Source organism: Lathamus discolor, chromosome 3, assembly GCF_037157495.1.
Source record: "Lathamus discolor isolate bLatDis1 chromosome 3, bLatDis1.hap1, whole genome shotgun sequence".
NCBI classification, from domain to species: Eukaryota; Metazoa; Chordata; class Aves; order Psittaciformes; family Psittacidae; genus Lathamus; species Lathamus discolor.
The window spans coordinates 4794569-4809464 of NC_088886.1; the positions used below are offsets into that span (position 1 = coordinate 4794569).

The 14896-nt window shown below is 39.6% G+C and overlaps 1 protein-coding gene across 13 annotated transcripts in view; it reads right to left on the bottom strand.

Moving 5' to 3' along the window:
* FGGY (FGGY carbohydrate kinase domain containing) overlaps nucleotides 1–14896 on the bottom strand; it is a 331539-nt gene that overhangs the window by 40187 nt on the left and 276456 nt on the right. For all 13 annotated transcript variants that reach the window (XM_065673210.1, XM_065673212.1, XM_065673211.1 and 10 more), the window contains 2 exons: nucleotides 6787–6894; nucleotides 3390–3451 (listed from right to left, as the gene is read on the bottom strand). In XM_065673210.1, coding sequence (XP_065529282.1) covers nucleotides 3390–3451; nucleotides 6787–6894 — 170 coding nt within the window. The remainder of the gene's footprint in view (nucleotides 1–3389; nucleotides 3452–6786; nucleotides 6895–14896) is intronic.

Genomic DNA, 14896 nt, shown 5'->3' on the forward strand with positions numbered 1-14896 from the left:
ACTGTTTGTGTTATACATAATATTACACAATCAGCTCTCTGGAGCTTCTTCTATTCAGTCCTAGGAGAAGGTATCAGTAGCAGCTGGATCTCACTTGCAGAGTTGAGCACAAGCTATTGCTATTAAAAAGGAACTATATGGAGAGTGAAGAATAAGAGATGAATGCAAGTTTGCCCAGGGTTTTGTTCATATCTGGGACGTAATTGCAGAAAGCAACAAGAGGTTGCTACTGAATGTTTAGGAATTCTGGAAGATGCCAGCAGGTATCTTTCAGGAAAAAGCAAATCTAAAAATATTAGATTTCTAAATCTCAAAAAGGGCTCTGAAGCATCTAGAGGTACAGAGAACAGCCAAATATGACTGTTATATTCTGCTTGAAAGACCCCAGATCTTTATGATACCTTGCTGATCTGATACCGTGTGTATAACCTCAATGATTTATTCAGGAGACATCTCTTTAGATGGGGAAATGACATCAAGAAGTGTAGGAAAGGAAATCCTGCCTTAAAAGACAGTGCTTCAGAAAGCGCCAAAGGGCATATAGTCTTTGCTGTCAAACAGTCAGACACTTTTTTCCTCCAGAAGATTAAAAGCTGTGATTCTAGGAAACAGAAGGATTTAAAATTCAAAGCAGAAATGATCATATTATTTCTTCATTTCCTACTTTAGCCTGGATGCACAGGATGCAACATTTTAGCGCTGGCTGCATGTCAGACCTACACAATATATAGGTTGAAGAGCAAAAGTCCTTATACACACAGCAATTTCTGCAACTCACTGGATTGCAAGGGAAAAAAACAAGTTTTGTTGGTCAGAGTATACCAATTACTTAGACCAAATGCTAAATCTACAGCTGTCCAGAAAATCCACATGTAATTCAACCCTCTTCACTTCCAGTAAAAGAAGTGAAGAGAGAACATAGGAATAGCACTGGGAGGGCTGCACAAGGCTGGTCTTCAACACAAGTGGTCAGTAGAGGCTGGTTTCTGGCAAGTCTTTCTAAGCTGCTCGTGCCCTGACAAGTTACCACAAACTACTGGAACAGCGATAAATGCAGCTTGCAAACTCTTGCTTCTGGTGTAGGCAAAGGACCAGAAGCCTGCTCAGTGGAGCTTCTGAGATCAGCTGCTCAGCAGGCAGTTTGCCATTCCCAAACCTACTTACTAGCAGCACTGGGAGCCTGGGAAAAAGGAAAGAAAGGTTTCGCAAGGTAGAAGTAGGTGACAGGCAGCAGCAAGGAAGAGGCACGGATTTGTGACCTCAGACTTCAGCGATCCAGACATGCATGTGCTTTTTGTCACTACAAAAGCAGCTTAACTCTTCACAGTGTTGCACCTCACATGGGATGTAAAGGTAATACGCAGCTGCACATGTAAGTATGGAATTCTCATTCTGTTTTCTTTTGATGACCATTTGCAATGGCTGAACAGAAGACAGAAATTCCTACACCCACACAGAGAATACACTAAATATAAAACCTGATTCTCTGAAATACTCTGCTGAGATTTCCAGGCAAATAATTTATCATCATCACCAACAATCCCCCAAAGCAGGACACAATGTTCTTAGTAAGTATATCACTTAATGTAAGTAAATACATACTCCAAAGGCTGGGCTAACACTGTTCACTTGCATAGCTACTGCTGCTAGTCCCTGTGATGAGGCTGAAACTTGTGCTCCATGTACAGAAAGAAAGGAAGAAATATGGAGAAAAATTCAATTTAAATCCTGAAGTTCCTGATTTTTGTGCGTTCAAATTGAGTTCTTTATAAATTTATAATCACTATTAGTGAAGAACAGGAAGAAAGAGAATAGGGAAACTAAGAAGAAACTTATTTACTAAATTTACAGCTATCCAAACATTTCATTAGGAGAGTAATAGCTTGCAAACATAAAAATACCAGTGAGCAAATTAACTTTATAAAATATTATCACCCTTTTTGTAAAATACTAGAAACCTTTTTAGCAATTGTATTCTTTGCAGTTGTACTAACCACAGGAGAACCAAATCCAAAGTTATAACACCATACACTTGGATAAGATGAAGTTCTGCTCCCCATATTCTGCATTTAGTGTCCTATTTCCATCACAATCCAAGCTTTTTGCGCTATGAGTTGTGGTCAGTTCAGTATTAGACCTAATACAGACAAGCTGGCTACTCTATACTCAGTTTTCCGACACACAAAAGAAGTGGTTTATCCTGGCATTACAGACTAAACTAATTGTTTGTCTTCATATGTGGGCACTGGAAAAACGGCCTGGAAGCCACAAGTTTGGAAGAAAACCCCAAACAAAACAAGCCCCCAGATCAATCCTCATTCCAAACACACACAGATGTATTTATTTCCTGATTTCCTTTTTTAAAGAACAATAAAGAGAATTCTAGGAAGCATGAATCTTATTTCAGCTTGAATGAAGTCCAATACATTTCTGGGAATCCTGGTCAAGTTGTTAACAAACAAATAAGGCATTGGGCACTACAAAGGAAGGAAGGGTCATCCAGAGAAACCAGGTAGCTTTATACCCCACCTCGCTATGGAGGACTGAAAATCACTGTATAACTGCGTGCACTTGATACATCTATCAGGGCTGACCCATGCCTTTTAGATCAGAGTGACAAACTGAAGATAAACTGCTGAGTTTGCTGGGTTTTTCTTTAGTCTAAGGAGGGAAAAGAAATTAAAAAAGAATCAAATTTTCATTCAATCTGCCAAGTGTTCAGCTAAGATCTCTCTGGGAGTGACATGAACCATCTTAAAATGAATCCAAGCCAAAAACGGTTGAGAAAATCCAGATCTAACAGAAGTGTCTGGACTGTCTTCGTCCACTTCTAAAGCAGACCAAACTAAATTCCACACTGTACAGCCTCCTGCTCAAGGAATCCTGGAATTACCTCCAATTCACTCCTACATCTCAAGTTTTGTCTGAAATGCATCCTGATTTTCTCTGTTCTATTTGAGCTGCCATGCAGGAGTTTTCCATACAATGGCTCTACTTTCCTTCAGATGTCTGCTCCAAAATGTTGAATAATATATTCCTAATTAACTAAATCTCATCCTTGAAGCTTAACAGGGTTACCTACAAATTAAGACACATCATTAGCCTAAGCCATAAAGGTCTGCTGAACATACTTGCTTTGGTATCAAGAAATGGGCTGGATATAAAAGAAGTCAAAAAGCAGAAAGTTACTATCACCATTTAGATATGCCAAAAGTATCTGAAGGGAGTTTAAAGCTTTCATCTTTGAGCAATCTCCTGGCAAGCCTTTGTAAATACTTCCAACCCAATAATTCCCTTGTTTCAGAATAACGATACGTCTGCACTGCTGGGAATACACTGTATCATCAACTTGTAAGGCAGGTATGAGATAAAGGAATAAGAAGAGCGACCTGGCTGCAGCTTTTGCCTGTAATTCCGGGAAGGCGACATGGCCTCGGACCACATGATCTATCTGAAAAAGAGCAAAGCAACATTTTTGGGATGGTTACATCTTCAAGCTTCAGTCCCGGAAAAGGGTAATGCAGTGTCATTACTTTAAAAAGACAAGACAGCTTCTAAATTACTCATGAGGTGTTAAGTCCTAGTGAAGCCAATGGCAGAACTCCCATTGACATTACTGGATGCAGGATTTGGCTTAAAAGCAGGAAGGAAAAACAATCAACTCTACACCAAAAATAGGCAGAATGCTAAGCATGCAGCTCCTTAGTTGGAAGAGCAAGCTGAAAGGATGACTTTTTTCCTGGCCAACACTACCTGAGAGCATGCTCTCCAGCCTCTCCCATTCTCTTGTATGCATACCCTCACTGGAATTCTACCAGGAACATCTTCTTGGCCCAAATCCCTACATCTTTCTATATCTATTATAATGAACCACAGGGTGTGTTGTCATCCTGACAGATGCTCATGTGTTTGTTGCAGGAAACAAAATGTATACCCTGATAAGCAATTGTTGCTATAAAGAAGATCAATATAGGCTCTGTCCTAGACTAGATTTATAAATCAGCTTGTCCTTTCACTTCAGAGTGGCTACCATTATTCACAAAACAAAGTAGCAGGGAAAATAACATGGGCTTTTAAGACAATAATTCAGCAAGTTTTGTGGCCTCTTGATAATATCGCATCAGAAGTGACAGCAAAAGCTAAGGAGGCTAAACTAGAGCTACTCAAGAGCACTGAGTATATTGGGCAATACCTATTGGCAGGAAACCACATAAGGTATTTCATTTTAACAGCATGAGTCTAGTCCTTAACCACTGTAGGAAAACTTATAATGAAGCATAACATCTGAACACGGCAATAAAAATAACGCACGCCGGTTCTGTCTGAGATTTGCATCAAAGACACAAGTCAAATGTGCTCAAGTCTGAGCTTTGCACTCTTGCATAACTTCTTTAGAACATAGGAGCAGCTCATAAATTCAGAACTAGATCTATAAATAAATATCATATATACACGTGTGCTATGAAAACACACAAAAACGTTACAGAGGTTAGGAAGTGAGATATCTAAATGCCTTTAATTCAAGGCATGGCCACATGAGGGTTGCATCTAGAACCCCTTTTCTACTATTCTTTATTTTAGAGTCTGTAATGATGATATGCCACCCTTTGTGTCTGTTGTGCAGTACCTTTCTTCCTATAAGATTTGAAAAGTCAGTGCAAAAGCCCATGTTACACACAAACAAACCCTCTTTTTTAAAGCAAGTGTTCTTAATTCTTCATTTAGACTCCAACTGAACCAGTTTTCAAAACCCAACAGACTTTTTCACAGCTGTATCAATAGAAAAATTAATTAGAGATTTGGAAAGGGAAGTGTATCGAGTTTACGGTTAACAAGTTCAACAGACTCTTCGAATTTCATGAGAAGAATTCACCTTTGGGCAAAGATCAAGCAAAGAAAAGAATCCCAAAACATGCCCTTTTTTTTCTTGTTTTCAGAAAACCTGAAGTATGAGAAAGCAGGATCCTAAAGACAGCTTTACAATTACAAAGATAATTAATGCAATCTATCCTCCAAGCATTGCACATACTCTGCTTCTCGCTATAGCTTGCTATGTGTCTTCTGTACATACAACCCCCAGAAAACCACATGAGATATTGTAAGAATGTTTTAACAAGCCAGCTTTCCTAATACACTGAGCAGGACCCAGAGCTCACTTGCTATGGGTCCTAACAAGACCATAGACTTTTTTTCCAGTAGTTTCTTTAATGACTCAGGAATGTCTTTGTTCTCTGCTACTAGAATGGAAAGGATTTTTTAAATCACCCTTCTGAAAGGTCCTAACTCTCACTGGTATGTTTTAAGTGCGGAATCACCCTGAGCCAGCCAAGAAAAAATGCTGACTTACTGTATCCTCTCTAGAGCTTTGTTAAGTGTCTTTACCTGCTTTGGATTAAGCACAAAGAGACTTCTCCTCTCAAACGTGTTCTTACAAAGAAGTGCACAAGATTTGCCATTTTCCTTTTAAAGTAGTGGTGTCATAAGCAGTGATTTCATTCTACTCCTGGTTGTAGTGGTTACCTATAAAACGAGACACTTGGGTTCTAGCCCCATCTCAACCTGAAAAATTTAAAGCACACACATCCCACTTGCTGCGAGAGCGATTTAACCATTTAGCTAAGGATGGGTTGGAGATGGGATGGGAAGCGGAGGCTGCAGGAGAGGAAGAGGTACGACTCTCCCATTGAAGCTCTGACACTGTACAGACAGGAATGTCAGATTCACGTGGCCAAGGAGAGAGCACAGGAGGGAACACCAATTCAAAGCATTTAGGGTGTGTTGGGGCTTCCCGATCCAGGATTATTTCTGTTTCTCATTCAGTGACTGTTCCATATGGAATGTATAAATGCAGGGATGGCCCAATCTACTACTTCCTGGACATGTACTGGGTCACAAGGCTTTTCAAAAGGTGGGTGGTGCTAGGTGTGAGTAAGAGAGCAATTACACCATCAACCTGTGAAAGACCCAACCCCGCTGTGTGTTTGGTGAGTTTACAGTGGATAGCCACAGGACTGCACCCACCTCCTGGAGTTTCTCAAGAGGACCCTGGCAGCTCACCCCTAAGGGCAGTCAGTATATCTGCAGACTGAGCAGACACACCAGGAGCTTGAGAAGCTTCCGGGGTTAAGCAGCCACTAAGGTCCTGCGGACAGTTTTGACTCAAGCCTGAATGCTGCTCTATATATGTAGCCTTTCTTTCATTTTGAAATCAGTGGTTTAGTTCTGACTCCCTGTAAATGAGAAAAATCACTTTTAGAGAATCTAGTCCAGTTTTTATTGATCAATTAAATTAACCTAACATAGTTAGACACTTTGTACCCAAGGAAAGAATTGAAGTGACAATATATGCAGTATCTAAACAGGATAACACACTAATATATTACTATTGTGTCTATACAATACGCCTCTCATTTATTCTCATCAATGGGCAAATTGTTCTATATAACACAACAGGTATAATTTTCTTTATCTCTAAGTCTATCTCAACCTCCTGCTGAAGTAAAGAATGAATGCTTATTTGCCTGAAAGTAATCACAATAATCACACCATCATCATAAAAAGACATGCCCTTAGTGCTCTGCCCCATATATATAATCCCCTATCAGTTTGTGAGAGAGATAACAATCAACTAATTGTTTATTGCTTTCAGCAGCATGTTATTTCCTGTAATCTTACAGAGGTTTTTCAGGCAGAGATCTGCCTGAATTGACTGTGAAACTATTCTGAATGACAGCAGTTACACAAGACCTCCCATCTTGGAGTCTGTTTGCCTCTCCAAACACTTACCAGCTTGCCTGTAGCACTTTGACCTCCCTCATTCAACCACAGTCCAGGTACCATCGCAGAGAAATAAGGTCCCCAGACACCAGGCACAAAAATGGGTGCTTCACTGACCTGGAAAAGGAAGAGAAATCTTAAGTGAATCAAACTACTTGTCAAATAGGTACTTCACAACTGATGTTTGGCAGCTATCAGAGTCCAATACTGAAAATGATTCCTGCTCCTCCTCCACTGGAGTTACCAACATGAGTGGAGATCTATAGGTACAGATACTCTAAAGAGTATGTGGAGAAACATGTCCCTGTTTGCACCACATTTAGGTATGACACTGCAGGTACTGATTGCACAGCTTCCCCCCCTCACTTCCATTTACAGAATAGTTGGGTCTGGTCATGCAGAAAGTAAGAAATATCAGGAACAAGAGCAATATTTTACAGGGAGGGAGAAACCACATCGATTCTCCAGAAAAACACCTAGATGGATACAACACTCTGCTTGACTGTCACTAGGAAATACAGCCAATGTAATCAGCAACTGGTGTTAACAGGACTCATCCTGTATGTTTTCAGAGTTAAGAATCATGAGGGGATCCTGCAGACAGAGGACAGTGAGGTCCCCATGATCCACCATCAATTCCTGAGGCTTGTAGTGAAATCCAAGCTCCAGTGCTCACATGGCACCACTGGGAGGGTTAGGTGCCTCGGGTGCAAACCTGGGCTGTGCGAAAGGGGATTTGCTTGTGTTAGCCATGAGGAAACATTTGCCTGGATAAACATTAGATTCTACCCCTTACTTAGGCTTAACTTTACATAAACCACTCCTTCCTTTGAACCTTTCCATCAAGGCAGATATCTAAGATCTTCCAGAAGCTGAACAAGACTGTATTGTACTACTTGCACCAAATGTACCACCCACACACACAGTGATATCCTGCTCCTGTGCAATATTCTAGTGGTCAGACCACTCAGGATGTGGGAGACACTGGTTCATTTCCTTCCTCTGCTTCAGAAGATGCAAATTACCAATTTATAAGGGTGGAAGGCATTTTCCTTCCTCTTATAAAGCTGTTCCATTTTCCATAGACTAGAAAGGCTTTCTAGACGTTCTTTCTGGTTCAGAAAGGAAGCCTAAGGAGGTCTGCTATCTAGCCTACCAAGGAAGGTGCAGCACACAAGAGAATAGGGCAGTGGAACCTGGGTCCTTGAACTTGCTACTAAGACTGTTGGAACACAAGTTATCCGTCCTCTGGCAGGCTACCTGCTATTCTTGGAAGCAAGATTCATGTTTTCTCTTCCAGGACCAACAGAGGTATATATATATACACACAGCCATTTCACTGGGAAAAGAGAACAGCAATGCAGTCCTACATCATTGTGTGAAGCAGGAATGCACTTCTCTCCAGTCCATGCTAATGGGACAGCTAAATCTGCAACTGTTGTTCTGTAGAAGGTGGGAAGTACTCCAAGAGGAGGAAGTCAGAGAATCCACTAACAAAATAAGTTTGTATGTTTGCAATAATGGAACAGCAAAAAAGAGAGGTCTTAGTAAATGTGTCAATGTTATTCTATATTTAAACCTTGCTCTTCATTAGCAAAATTCTAGATCCATTGAAGGATGCTTAAGGTTTGCTATTGATGTCTCTAAGGCCCGGACTTCACATCAAAATACTTTGAGGAGGAATAATTAAAAATTTAGGCCTGTTCCTGTTAAACTCAATGCATATTCTCCCTAGATTTAAACAGCCCAAGCTTTAAAGACAGTTTTTTGCTAGCAACTAGGAAATAAGCTCCAAGATGCAGTTTACTGGCATTTGTGCATCACACGTGTTTAGTAAATACAGCAGCAGGGAGGTTGCTGCACAAACAATAGTCTGCTCAAGCCATAAACTGACATTACAGCTGATTCTTGTCATGAAGTTAAGTAGGAAAGCAAAACAACACAAACTTGTTTCTCAAAATACACCACTACAGTGTCAAACAATCCCCATTTCTCTTTGGAACACATCTAACAAATACAAGAGTCTTGCTCAGTTCTCCTGTATCAGCTCTAACACGCTGACTTACTCTCACTAAAGATGCATGCGCTCACATGTGCCTGTGTGTCTGCGTAAGACCTTGGCTGACTAAACCCATTAAAGAGCAAGAATAGCTGCACTGAATTTAAAAAGGCATTTATGACTCCAAGTGGACGAAGCTACGTCAAAAACATTGCAAAGACATTTGGTTTTGTTTTGTTTTCTCTTAAAACTACAAATTATTACAGCTTTGAGTTTTCAACACCTCTATGGGGCAAGCTTCATTTTGTTATTGAAATTGTAAAAGAAAGTGCAACAGAAAGCAAATCCTAAAATAACCTGAGTTTTAGACCAATTCCACATCGCTGACCTTGTAAAGAACACAGAATACGGTCAAAATTCCCAGTTAATATCTGCTCCCAACTAGTGATGGAAGCATGTTGAGAACACAAATGTCCCGTCTCATTCCCATTCCACTGCTGTGGACACATCGCGTGTCTCTATAGGTGAGAAGGAACGTTTAGGACAGAAAGGATCTGGGGTTTTGAAGTCCCATCTCGAAGTATTTTTGATGCAGCAAACTTTGCAGTAGTCTCCTGTGTTTTCTGAAGGAAGGATCTAGGTACACCAGATGTATCAACCTGAAAATCTAACATCGATAGTCTGAAGAAACCAAATAGCCTAAGGATCTTAAGGGCACAAAGATGCTTTGTGAAAACAGGGGAAGTTCTAGACCTCAAGAACTGTAGTTTAACACAAACAAGCAAACACAAAAAAAACCCTTTCTTCTATCATTAGTCCACAATTTACCAAATTGTTCTATAGATCTGATAGCACCAAAAGGATTGGATTGCTTAAAAGACCAAACCTCTCCCCAGAGCCAGTACTTCTGGCCTAGGATTTTGAACACCCACAGGAATGTACCAGGACAGAATATTTCCGAGCTGCCTCTTCTCAAATTACACTGAGAGTTTCCTATCATCTTACTAGTGAACTATCATTTGTACATATCCCAGCAAACTTTCAACCCATAAACAGAGCAAACGAGGGAGTTGCATAGTGCCACTTTGATGAATATAGTCAGTGGGGTACTAGGTTATCATGTTTTTTTCTGTTGTGGAAACTTTCAACTGGAATAAGGAACATTTGCTGTAACACTGGGCTTTAGTGGTACTGCGTACGGCATCATTCTCCTTCCACTTAAGAGTTTAAGTCACGTTTTTCAGGCTCTGGGTTTTGATGCACATGGAAATTGAGAAAATTAGGAAATAACATACTCCCCAAAACAGACACACAAGCTCTAAGAAGCAACAGCATGAACATTCTTCCATAGATAGATACATGCATAAGAAATAGCAAATGGTTTCCATTTCCCCTCCTTGAAATATTTGGATGATGCCTCAGTTTTTCAAGCCATGCAGCAGCTGGCATCAGTATTTTCACAAGAAAAAGTCCAACTTGTGTTTGAGTACACGCACCACCCCATCCCACTAAAACACAAGACTAGACATAAGCATAAGGTTGGAGAAAGAGTGCAAAGTTTGCCGCAGAACCCAGAAGACAAACACGATTTGCCAGACTTAGAGCTAATTTTGTCACACTGATACCAGGTTGTTTTCATAGCTTTCCGTTGCCTTCAGACATTCTTATGATGATATAGGAGGATCAGTGTGTTGTCATTACTTTTTTTCCTTTAATGAGCTTAAGAAAATCCTTAATCTTTTTCATAGAAAAACAACATCTGGTTTAGATTTATGGGCAATTGATTCTTATTTTTAAAGCAAACAAGAGATGTCATCCTTCTTTGAAAGTTAAAATCCAAATTCAAAGGGAGCCTCCGATACTTTGCCTTCTATTTAACTTAAATTCACCCCGTGACACAATCCTATTGTAAGACATATTAACGTTTATTTTTTTTACATACAGTGAAACTGAAACACTGAGAGGATATCCTCTGCTAGATGATAGAATGATCTCTGCACACCAGTTAATGTATCAGGAGTTTGAAAAGGGGCAATGAGAAGAATCTGAGCCTATTCACTCATTCAGTCATAAGCAGTGTCTATAAATGTTTCAGTTGAACGTATTCACAAGGAGACTATTGCCATGTGATGATTGGTAGTTACTTACAGAAGTATTACCCTCAGACAAGCAATTCCACCTCATAGTTATTCTATGTGGAGGGGGAAGAATCCTTTTGTGCAGGAAAATGTCACCTTCCCATGTCTCCCCAACACACACAGTCCTACCTGCTGAGCCCATCATTTCAGATGAGTATTAAGCACTTCCAAGATTCTTGCTTATTTGAAGGGAGAAAGTTCAACACCTTCTGAAGGCGAGAGGAAGGGGAAAAAAGTTCTGTCTGGGAGGATTTAACCTCAGTGTGTGCTTTATAAAAGATCATACTAATATGTAAGATATGTAAACATTATAGAGCAATCAGAAAGAAATGAAATGATGAATTCAGTTTAACAATATTCAGCTGTGGTGCAACTGCCAGAAGGCACTTTCTGTTATGAATAGATCATTTGGATGAGTTACAGACCAGATTTCAACCCTGACGTCTGCTAGGAAAATCAATGTCAAATTATCTAAGATCAGAAGGTATCAGCAGTACATCTGGCAGCCCACAGAAATGAAAAAACATCTTCAAAATATATAATGCTACGTAGAACTAAGCTAAAGTATGAAAGGACCTGCTTAAATGGCACTAATATGTGAGATCTGTCATGTATTTAATTTAGTTTAGCCCTTCCCACTTGCCTTTCCCTCTAAAACAAAAACATGCAAAAAAAATCCATCTCTCTTATAAAAGGCTACATGGAAAAAAGCACTACTTACCACTCAGAGGTTAACTTACAGCTCATATGAGCAAATCAGAGGAGTCAGTGCCTTTAATCACAACTAAGTTCAGCTTTAAGGCCTATCATTTGGTACAAGGAGTGGAACAGAACCCAGAGGAGCATCATGTAGGCATTCTGCCATCCTATCAAATGAGCAAGTTGCAATGCAAGATTTATTTTACTTAGCTTTGTTTTGCTAAACTAGCCATAATGATCAGGCACATGCTTGTGTTTCCTCCTCAGGTTTATGTAAATGCTACGGCAACCAGAGACAAGAAAAAGTAAAGCATACTACACTGGCAAAAGCAGTTTTATGGAAGAAGAACTTGCTTCTTTAGCTGATTTGTTGCTGATGTAGGCTCACATAAATTCCATATAATAACACTAATGGAGAATTTGGCTATTACCTGAAAAGTATCTATATTTAATATATATTAAAGTCTTAAGGTATACTGCTATATAACCCATCTTCTTCCATTTTCATTTCTGCTTCCTGATATTGAGCCTCTCACATTAACAGCATTCTAGTACCACTATCAGATTCTCTGTTTACTTGCAGTATGCCCTAGAGAGAGAAAAACAAAAAACAAATTAATGTGAACTATTCTTGACTTACATTGACTTACATCAAAGGAAAATTAAGCCTTCATTCTGCTGTCACAACCTTTTCAGAGTAACCATTTGCAAATGAGAAGGTAGGCCAGAAAATCTGTTTGAACATCACTTCACTTATCAGCTTCTATAGCCAGAAATTTAGAATAACAGCTGCTTTTGTTAGGCTAAGGCAGGTATGAAAAAAGATCTAAGATATTAATGGAAAGCAGGGAAAAAAAAACACAAGGGAAAGCATTGTATCAGTCACCAACTAATAAATGCTCTTTACAGTTCTGAACTTTGATCACTGACAAGTCAAATACTTTCATTAACTTCTCCACTGACTTTTAACTTCCAAAGTTTCTGAGTGTGGATTGAGAATACCAATAGTCATTCAATGCAGAGGTTTTACATTGATGCATAAAATCCTGTATTAAAGAAAACTGTATCATTTTGCTTCTGCTGACAGATGGGTCTTATATAGCTATTTGACCACAACACTCTGACAAAGAATGAAAGAGATTCATAAAAGAAGGAGAGAATTCAAAGGGAAACCCAAGAATGTTTCATTTCTAGGTTTCTGGTTCAAACTTAGGTCATAGTAATATAGCTACTGAGAGTGTGATTTAATAACAGCACTTTCTGGTGGCATACATGTTAACTGGGTAGAGCTGGGGCGTGCAATTGTATTTGCAGTGAACTGATGTCTACTCTAAAACAGCCACCTGGCATTATTTCTCAAGCACTAAATGGGTTTAAAACTAAGCTTCCCCTTAACTTTGGGGACAGTTGTCTAGGTTAAACCTATGGTGAGTACAGTCAACTTCTTTAAATGTATTTATCATTAGCAGTAATTAAATATTAAACACATAACAGCATTCAAGCTTTAGCCTGATGTAAAATATATTGAAGAAATAAGGTCTTGGAACATAGGAAGAAGCTTCAGAGCACAAAAGGAAATTAAAATTTACTAATATTCCAACTCCTATAGCTCATATACTGCCAGTCATTGATTTGATTATATTTTAAGCTTATGTCTCCTGGACGTCATCAGTTTGCTATGTAGCTGCATAGCTTGTGGTGGCAAGCTCTTCCATGTGACAGGTTGGCACCCCTTGGGCCATCCTTGGTGACAGAGTTGCTCTGCAATGATATTAAGACTAGGCCACAAGAATTTTTGCACAGAGCTAACTTTACCCCGCTGGAAACATGGAACTTACTTGAGGGACAACAACATAGATACAGTACGTGGACTTTGGGATTTTGCTTCAGCAAATCCATCCAAAGATTATTTTGGTAATCTCATTATAGGCACTTGAAGAATTCTGGCTTATGTGATGAAATCCCTTTTATAAATGCCTTGCAGAATATGCACTCCATCATCTGTTGCCAAGGCTAAGTCACAGGTTTGCCAAACCCAGAACTCTGGTAACTTACTAAGCCTTAGAGACTCCCGTTTGGTTATGAGAATGGCAATAGTATAAATCAAAGCAAAACAAAATTGTCCAACTATGTCTATGGCAGTTGTGCAACAACAACAAACAGTATTCAAAGACATAAGGCAATATTTATGCAGTATAAGGTACTGCAAGATTTTTGACTCTGGAGCCAGGCAAGGCTGAAAGAAACAGAAAGGCAGATACAATCCAAACCAGAAAGCATCATCATGCAAGAGAATCAAAGGCTGCTGGGCACTGTCAAAAGCATAAATTTATGGCCAGAGAATGGCCCATGGTAGGAAAGTTGAAACAGAAACACGTATGATACAGTTTAGTGCTTGGTGTCCCTGCCTATGTCAGGAGGGTTGGAACTAGTTGATCATAAGGTCCTTTCCAACCCTAACTACTGTATGATTCTATGATTCTATGATCCAGAATTGTTTTGCCCAAGTTGGTTTATTTTGTGTTGGTTGTAGTAAAGACATGGTTTTGTGCCATCCGTGGCCCCTTCAGTCTCATGGGAGGTAAGTGCAAAGGGTGACTGCTCGCAGGACAGGAGCTCTGGCAGAGGCATGTGCGCCTATTTAGTTCACGGCCTGAGGGGTGTCAGAAGACAGTCTACACACAGAATATGGAATTGAGAAGTGGAGAAAGAAGACAATGATATTGGTTATTTACACAACACAATAACATTAAGAACACAGGTTCAGTACAATCCAGTGCAGCAGCTCAGCAAGGTTCAAGCCCAGCAGATCCACAAAGGAGATGTATGACAATATTTAAACAAGGCTTTTTTCATTTTGCTGTTTATTTTGCACTGGGTAATATCACAAACTTGTATGACAAAAATCAAACCAATCACAATAACACCCATCAGTCAACATTACCGGAATGAGAAACATACAAAGAGTGTGCATCAAAATGCAGACTGGGATCTGGGATTTCTGATGATGATTTGGAGCTCATCTTCCAGTTCAATCCCTGCTTTAGTTATTTTCTGGACAAAACATTCAGCACAACCTAAAACTAGGAGACCCATATGAATTCTTAGGGACTACTGTTACCTCTTATTCCAAACAGCAACCCTTATGAGAAGGACAGCAAAATGTGAATGACACACATGTGGAACTATTTCTGATATTCTAAATTTGCTATAAAACATTAACTGGTCCACAAATTAGAGACCAAACAAGGTGTGTGATTAATGCCCAGTAAAGAAACCACAT